At 38.5% G+C, this 9550-nt stretch overlaps 1 protein-coding gene across 1 annotated transcript in view; it reads left to right on the plus strand.

Moving 5' to 3' along the window:
- LOC124164108 (protein RCC2 homolog) overlaps positions 1-9340 on the plus strand; it is a 36841-nt gene extending 27501 nt beyond the window's left edge. The window contains exons 8-9 of the mRNA XM_046541285.1: positions 3824-4002; positions 6913-9340. Of these exons, the coding sequence (XP_046397241.1) occupies positions 3824-4002; positions 6913-7083 (350 nt within the window). The 3' untranslated portion in view covers positions 7084-9340. The remainder of the gene's footprint in view (positions 1-3823; positions 4003-6912) is intronic.
- The last annotated feature ends 210 nt before the right edge of the window (positions 9341-9550 follow it).

The raw sequence follows: 9550 nt of genomic DNA on the forward strand, positions 1-9550 counted from the left end.
ATGCTTCCCATCCTTATCCTTCCTCTGTCCTCCCCCTCTCGAAGTGGCATGGGCGTATAAGTCTCGGAACTTGGTGCCCGGCCCTCGAGAGCGTATCCTTTGCGGGGCCCGCCCTGGGGCCCCCGAATCCACTGTATAGAGGGGTGAACTCAATGCACCCGATCCTTTGAGCACGATCCAAGGCAGAGGGTTGATGGGACCTCAGCATTCAGCAGGAGAGAGTGATTGAAAAACTTCTACCATCCCATCGACTGGATGCGCCCAATCACATGGCAATGGAGAGTTGGGGTGTGGATAAGGGGCGGAGTTCACTCAGTATCAGGGGCGTAGTAGTATTAGGGGGTTTGCGTGATTGCATCATGTCCGGGACCTTAAATCTTTGGACCTTCAAACGAAAATTAAAATTATAGATGAGTGCGAAGGTAGCTGGACATCAAAGACTTATATCGGGAGGCAATTTGGTGTCTCATCATTTACGTTGTTAACAATATTAAAGAAAGATAAAATTCATGCAGCAGTGAACAAACTAGAAACACTTAGCAGCCAAAAATATTAGCGGCTGGGGGAGCATCCGCAAATGAAATTTGCACTATTCAAGTGTATTTGTGGACAAAGGTCTACAGGATTGCCCATAAATGGTGGGATGTTAAAGACGAAAGCTAACTACATTTCGAGTGGGGAGAAACATCTTTGACCACTGTATTTAATTTATCATACCATTTTACTGTAGGTGTATTTCATTGAACCTTTCGGCCAATTTTTTCTACTGACTGATGTACTGCTTGAACATTCGAAAACTCGACAAAACTGATATTGTTGTTGATCACTTTCGAACGTGATTATAAATGTGGACTGTATATTGTTAAAATCAAAGTCGAGCCGGGCCGGTGGCATACCACTCACCGCTGCTGTTCCCGTCGGGGGTGCGACATGGCTCCTTCTCCTTGGGTTGCTCTCCAACCATGCGCTTGCGAAGTTCACTGGACGACTGCACAATTCACTCACATTCTCGGAGTGACAAAAAAAAACAAAAACGAAACGAAAACCCGAATACGTGTGGTATCGCCAACAGGTGGCAAGGCTCGACTTTGTCTGGGAAATTCACAACCAAACAGTTGTCATGATGTATTCGCAGAATTATCCAAAAACTTCCACCACATACCAAACATATTGATTCCAACTAGTTACACTGTTTTTACCCCTTTCTTCGGCGATCAAAAAATGTAATAACGGGAATAGGGTGGTTTCCTATTATTTTTTTATTGCCTTAATCGAAAGATTATTACTCCTGGAGTACGTATTTCACACTTTTAGATTTTTAAATGACAATATCTATTTTTCGCGATCAAATGAAAAGTGAAAATTTTCAAGCGCGCGAAAACGCGACGCTTAAGTATGAATGCCGGGAAATATCCCCGTACGTCGTATTTCTGGTTCCCCCTCCCGCCCGGTGAGGTGACCTTGAGGCGAGGCTTAGCGCTGATACGACGCAGGCTGCTAGCGGCTAGCCTAGTACCTTGCTGTCTGGTAGCGCTTGGCTTAAAAAAGGTGTATTAATACCTTATCAAACGAAGAAAACTTTCCGACCTTAGCCAGTTTTAATAGGTGATTATTAAAACATGTTTCCCTGAGCTCTGTGCCTCATGCATGCAATGGTAACCTCAGACGATGTATAACTCCTATCCTCTCGTGTAGAAACTAGGTCCCTGTGACGTCATGTGGAGTGGAATCGCATGGGCGCCAATCTGGCCTTTTTCAAATGAGGATAAAATTTGACCCTTGCCATTCGTCTAAACCGCTATTTCAAAAAACAAATAATTTTTGTATTATGAATACACTAATGGTGGGTAACGAATCGCAATCAATGCCTTTCGTTTTCTTTGATGAAGGAAACTACCCTATTAAATCACCACAAATTAATATTTAATAAAATTGAAAATCCCCCTTGTCTTTCTTTTTATATGTTGATACTCAACTAGATTGTGCCTGATAATGGCTCTTTTCCAGTTTAACTTCATTAAATACCATGGGAACTAAAGAAAAACTGTTAATACGAATGATTATAAGACTTCTGTGGGTTTATTCAACACCTTCGGGTACAATGAGCACTCGCTTTTGCGGGTAATTTCGGAGGGATTATGAGCACTCGTTAAACTGGGCTTCTACTGAGGTAGGAGCCCTATAGATAGTTACCCTTCATTCAAGCTTGCAAATGTCTACACCACTTTAGCTCCAAATGGTAGATTTTACGTAGAAAGTTCTTAACATCACACATGCCAGTTGAGACTATATATGAAGACTTTCTTGTCCCCCTGGCACTCTGCCTTTGTGTATAACAGGGTGGTGGTTGGAATATAGTGTTGATCTTGCTGTGCTTTACCTCCATAAGGAGAAAAATACTGAAATTTGTAATACTTTTATTGATTTTTTGATGTCCACGCACCTTCATATTCCATCTTAGCTAACTCAAAACAGACCGACCAACTGTGACAACCTTTCTTCTAGCTCCCTAACTGGTCAACCACAGTGTTGAATGAATTATTATATGTATATGTATGGATTTTTATAATACCCTGATGAAACGGAAACATGGTGAAACACACAGTAAAATATTTAAAAAATTGTTGAGCACAAAAAAATGCATTCTAATATTTAAACTATCCCTACTCAGCCTGATGCTCTCGATTAGAACCCTTTTCAGTACTCCGTACATTTATTTTCATGCCTATCATGCATTAAGTTCCCTCCTTCATCAAATTTCATCGTGATGTTGAATGTGAAACTTTTAAACAAGTTTGAATGAGAATGATGGATCATACAACTCGAAATCCATTTTTTTTCACTTAAGACTTCCATCTTCATCCTTGAATTTTTTCTCTTTATAAATCATTCGGAGCTGCCAAGAAAAATACAGCTTGTCTAGAAAAATTAATACTTTTTTTCCTCAAGTAATCATAGGGTAGTTTCCTTTATCAAAGAAAACGAAAGGCATTGATTGCGATTCGTTACCCACCATTAGTGTATTCATAATACACAAATTATTTGGTTTTTGAAATACCGGTTTAGACGAATGGCAAGGGTAAAATTTTATCCTCATTTGAAAAAGGCCAGATTGGCGCCCATGCGATTCCACTCCGCATGACGTCACAGGAACCTAGTTTCTACACGAGAGGATAGGAGTTATACATCGTCTGAGGTTACCAATGCATGCATGAGGCACAGAGCTCAGGGAAACATGTCTTAATAATCACCTATTAAAACTGGCTAAGTTCGGAAAGTTTTCTTCGTTTGATAAGGTATTAATAAACCTTTTTTAAGCCAAGCGCTACCATTCAGCAAGGTACTCAGCTATCCGCTAGCAGCCTGCGACGTATCAGCGCTAAGCCTCGCCTCAAGGTCACCTCACCGGGCGGGAGGGGGAACCAGAAATACGACGTACGGAGATATTTCCCGACATTCATACTTAAGCGTCGCGTTTTCGTGCGCTTGAAAATTTTCACTTTTCATTTAATCGCAAAAAATAGATGTTGTCATTTAAAAATCTAAAAGCGTGAAATACGTACTCCAGGAGTAATAATCTTTCGATTAAAGCAATAAAAAAATAATAGGAAACCACCCTATTGTGATACTTAAGCCTGAGTCACTGTAGCCCTAAAGAAAGACTGACATCGTTTGACCATATATTAACGCAGAATATCTATTTCAGCCGGTTAAGTGTGTCATTTTTTGATGGGATATATGTACAAGTGTCTTTAATTTTGTTCATGTGCATGACTGAAACAAAATCTTTAGTGTTAATTTAAAATATTTTATTTCATCTCAGGAACTTTGTACTTATGGGGTCAGACAAAGCGCACTGGTGAAGCAAACATGTATCCCAAACCAGTCCAGGACTTAGCAGGATGGCAAATCCGATCAGTTGGATGCTCCCACACTTCCATCGTGGTGGCTGCTGATGAGTCAGTAATTGCGTGGGGGCCTTCACCCACGTATGGAGAAATGGTATGTAATCCTTTCTGAAATTTTTTCCTTTGGAGTGCTGCAAAATTATTATCCAAGTTGTCCAATTATATAGAATCAGTTTAAAACTTCCTTGATGGTTAGGCCAAGTAACATAAAAAGAAGCTTTTCCCAAGTTATGGTTTATTTGTGCATCAGCACCAGGGCCATTAGTTTGTAAACATGGATAACTGTTGATAAAAAACCAATTGTCCACTCTTACGTGTATAAAACAAGGAACTTAGGAAATTTTGAAACAAGTTACCCTGGCAGGGAAAATGTGAATTAGGTAAACAATGGAAGAAACACTATCTGCAAATTCTACAACGTTTATTTTAACACAACCTGGTTCATTGCCAGCACATCAAAATCTTTGGGAGGTTGTACAATGGACAATAATTTGCTAATTTTGAAGCTGGTCATGCTTTAATTAAATAGCGTGTAATAAGGACACCGTGCATTATTTCTCTATTCTAAGAATCTGTATTCATCGTGCAGGCAGTTTCCATACTGTATTGGCTATGGAGACCTTCAAAGTTTAGTTTGATGTAGATTAATTTATTTTTATGGAACAAAATGCTAATCTATCAGATGCATGGGTTGAAATTGCTGAAATGAAAGCAACGGGTTCACTCAGAAGGTCGTCTATTGCATTCTGGTTGCTCGCAAGCTGAAATTGAAGTTACAGCCTCCCCTAGATGTTGCAACTGCTCACCAGCCTACTACTTGCCTGACAGCATCCTTGCATACCAGTTGCCTTAACAGGAACTCTGAGAAACTGGTTTCCAAACATCACGGATGGAGCAGGCCCACATTTTGCTCTGTGATCTCGGGAAATGCATCAGTAGTTTCCTCCTAGGCTACTTATGTGCACTGCTACTGAGTGGCATGTTTTTGTACAATTTAGTTCCTGACTTTGCTCAGTGGTTTGATGCGTCCTGGCAAACCTCTTTCCCAGATCCATGAATACACTTTGTGTGTCACGTAGCCACTGATGCATGGTTCACGTTAACCAGCATTTTAGACAGTGAAACTCCCAACATTTACTGAGTGCTGGAAGGAAAAATGTATATTTAATCATTGTTTTGCCCTTTCCATTTCCCAGAGCTCAATTTTCTAGCATCATCTACCAATTTGTGAGTTATATACCAACTGATTGTGCACCGATGTGCCGTGTGACGTGCCGATTGTGCACCGTTCACACAAGAAAATAGTGTGGAGGTTGTCTCCAATGAATGCTGTAGCCAATGGACTAGTTCCTTTTAACCCTTTTGCTGCTTCAATAGATTTTTCATCGGTTCCATTATTTTGCCTATTATCCAGAAAAAAATGAATTGAATCATTCATTTGACGTCGCTGAATGTCGCCGCACAAATGGACGTAGTTCCGCTATAATTTCGAGCAGATGACAGCACCTACGACCGAAGGGAGGGTTTTTCGAAAACGTAGATATTTACCCGCATGTCGTGTTGAAAGGAAAAGTTTTTTGAAAGTCGTGGAATATCCCCGCATGTCGCAGGCAATAACCATAATGTTTTTTGCGGGTATTCCCTCTTGTAGCAGCGAAAGGGTTAAAGAAAGGAGATTTTATAGCATCATAGTAGAGAAAGACAGGGTGTGAACCTCTATCAACATTTATAGAAAAATTTATCTTTGCATTTTAATTTGCAAAGAATCAAATATATTTTAACAATGGTATATTATGAATGGCTTGTATATTATTGGATGGTGTACTTGACTCTTGCTCTTCAAAAATGTTATGTAAGGATTGCAAGGAATGTGAGAAGAAGTCAGGGGGAATGAAGATAATGTCCATTAAATGTCAGCAAATTTGAATTCATGAATCTTGTAACAGCATGACTGACCTTTAAGGAATTTGAAATGTAACCTGTGATTTTCCATCTTAATAATTCAAATCTCTAGCTGCATTATATTGTTGAATTTAAGATTTACATAAATATTTATCATGCTACATATGTCTTTCTAGAATGATGGTAATGGGTTTCCAAGATTAAATTAGAGTGATCCTCAGAATTTATTGGTTATAGAATCAATGAAGTTGCCATTTAGAAATTTGCCTGCTCAGACAATCTTTCTCCTTGCCTATAAGTATGTAATTTCATTCCTTTTTGTGTGATTTCAGATGATCTTTTCTAATTATCACAGTAATCACCTTCTGTTTCTCCCAATTTTCATGAGGCCCCTTCAACCTAATTTAATAATTTATTATCCTGGTAAGGCTGTGTAAATGAATTTTTTTGGGAATGTGCATTTTTAAAGATCCTCAAAGCCAGAGAAAGGCAAACTTCTTACACCTGTAGGCTCTCTGTTTAAATCACTATGTTTTCTTGGGATGGATTTTCTTACTGGCTTCCCTGTGAGGGTAGTAAATGAAAGTATAGTTGGTGTACTAAATTAATAAATAATAGAAACTCATAGAGCTTAATCTCTTTATTTTGAGTTTGAAGTTATTTGAACCAAATTTTGCATAGGCAAGTGATATTCCTTCTGGGGTCTTGTGGTGGCCATGAGCTGCTCACCATTGCTGTTAGCCTGGGGTTTCCAAACTTTTCAACAATAGGGCAGTTTTGGACCTGACTTCATATTCAAGGTCCAAGTGAAAAAGAAAACGTGGGTTTTTTGTTATTTATTTCATGTTATTTTATCCAGCTGTCGTTTAATAAAATTCTATTTTTTCTTAAGACAAAAAAAATATCTTTAACCCTGAGGCCCACTGAGAGGGCCTTAACTCTGGTGCCTGTAGGCATTAATTGGAGACCTCAGCAGTTAACAATATAATAATGTATAAAGATTGTGAAAATATCCAATTATTATCCTATCATGCCTCCCTCTCTATTTTGTCTGTTGAAGCCAAGAGGTTTAGAAACTAATGTATGCTTTTATCTACTTCAGGGTTTTGGGGAGATCCGCAAGTCCTCCACGACCCCGATTGAAGTTAAATCTTTGGAAGGAGTCCACGTTTTGCAGGTTGCCTGCGGGATGGGTCACTCTGTGATGATCGCCAGGGAAGAGTCGGAGCAGGAATCCATCCGTATTCAGAAACTTCCAGTTTACAACGTTTGAGAGCACAACGAAGTATGAGAGCACCCCACCCATGGCGCTGAGTAGGGCGAAAAAAAGGTCCAAATAGACAAGCATGTTCAGGCAAAAAAAAAGAGCTCCAACGGTGGGCTCCCCTTCTCTCTATCTCTCTCTATGTAAATCTGGTTAACTGTGTCATCAAGTCCCTTTATGAAGCATTTGGTAGAGGGTCCAATATATATATCCCACTGCCAGTCTCCTCCCGTCTGTACACATCTTGTTTGAACGATACTTCTGCTGTACTTTTATGTTCGTATTTCCATCATTCTCTGTCACGAATAGTTGTAAAGAAGTAAATGAGCAGGTTATTTGGTGTGACAAGTCAGATGAATCCTGTTTCTCGTCTGGTTTGTGATTTAGTGCCGGTCATTCTCTTTTGAGATTGGCCCCGTAGACAGTATATTGGTCACTCCTCAAGCTCTCTACTGTCTCGCATGTTGTGTGGAGCATTCCATGTAAATGTTTTCCATCCTGTCAATATTGGTGTGACCCCTCCATTTTAGTTTTATTATGTATTTCTTAATTTAACGTCATGTAGTGTTTAATTGTGCGAGGTCATTTTTTTTAAAGAGAACCTGTGATCGCTCCCAAAAGAGTAGATACCAGCACTTAACCTTATGTGTTTATGTAATATTTTTATTTTTAAGACATTTGAGCTACCAGTATTTAAATATAAGGAAGGTAATGAAATCATTTTTATATTTGGCTGTTTATTCTCGCTGATGTTCCAGGAGTTAGTTTTGCAATGAAGGTGGATTTTGTATTCGGTTTCAGAGTATTTCTCAGAAACTGTGCTTGAGTGATGAGGTGGAAGGAGAAGATTGTTTTCTAGTGGTTGAATGGGAAGAGTGATGTAATGTGGTGCTGTTTTGAAGCTTTGATAGTCCTTTTTGCCGTTTGGGTTGTCATAGCTGGCGAGGATTCCATATCCTTCCAAGCATTCTTTATGGTACATACTCAACGACCGCAATTGGTGTAGGGTTATAGATTGAACTGAACTTAGAATATGTTTGCAATGTACATTGTACCAACGTTTTGACCAACTTTTCAGTATTACGTTTTAGATATACTTTTATTATGGTGATGAAGGATCTCAATATTTGCATTTCATATTTTTCCTGTACTTGAACTGTATATGGTGAGCGTTAAAACCTCCATTATTCATTGGTTGTGTCAATGGTTGCTGTGGTGAGTGATAAACCCCACTTAATGTGATTTTTTGATGATAAAAACATCCTAATCAAACTCTTTAAAAATCTTTGAATAGAAATATTGGTATTAAAAGTAAAAAATTAAGAAAAATGGTAACTTTATTACTCTACAGGGCAAGAGTACATTACTATGCAAGGGACATGGTGTTGTCGTTTTGTCAATTGTGGCCTCAGTCTGATCGGATGAGGGTTTAACCTTGAGTGAAACAATGTCTTTATACCGGGAAGAAAGTGCTCTTAATGTTTCTATTGGATTGCTCGAAAGGATGGATTTATATTGCATGTAGTGTACTAAAAAATTGTTTCTGTGGTGTAGACTCTGAGGCATCACAGATCTACCTCAATTGATCAAGCCATTGTTAGTTTTTTACATGATGGGGTGAGGATTTCTAATGGGTAATGTAATATCTTGGATATCTCTTTAATATGACCGAGAGTCAGAATGTTTTCTCACGAAGAGATTATATTGAATGAAGAATGTATGAGTGTTTGAGAATTAAAAAAGAAAACATTGTGCGAAGGTTTTTATCATTGAAGATTTTTTTGCTTGTGTTGTGTTATGGCAATGGAATTGTCTATTCTTAAAGAAAAGGAAGTATTTTTTATGTGCTTTCATCTTGCTCCTTTCATTGACTTCAAATCTTGCTTGCTGCTGTGGCCAAGTTAAATTCTTTTTAATCAATTTCTTCCTCTGGAGAAGCCCACAGGATGAGGGACAATATAATTTCATTTTTATTGTTGGTTGTGAAGCTATTTTTATCTGTAATTTATTATTTATTCATACTGGTGAACTTTATGCTATTCTTTTTATTACTGGCAATTATAAGTTTGTGAAGTCATAAATGAACAGAAATGGTGCAAGTTGTAACGTGTATGAGCATGTAAAGTGCTTCATTTTTCCATCCAGTACCCTTTGATACTTTGTGGTGTGTCACTTATGTTTTTCCTGAAATGTATTGAGTGTTATATAAGATAGCATTAGCTATACAGAGCAAAGTAATATTAAATTTTCAATTTTTTACCATCAATTTATAAACATTCTCATTTAATGACTTAAACCAAAACCAGGCGTCGCATGGTACTTAAACTTCATTTTCATCCTCAAGAGTTTGTTGAAAAGATACCTTTTTTCATTATGTTTCCATATTCACTAGTGTGGTTCAGCAGCTTTCGTAGGCTACTTGGTGCCCAGGACTAACACTTCATGGCTCCAGTTATCACTGTGGGTGGGGCTGTAA

Source organism: Ischnura elegans, chromosome 8 (genome assembly GCF_921293095.1).
Source record: "Ischnura elegans chromosome 8, ioIscEleg1.1, whole genome shotgun sequence".
NCBI lineage: Eukaryota > Metazoa > Arthropoda > Insecta > Odonata > Coenagrionidae > Ischnura > Ischnura elegans.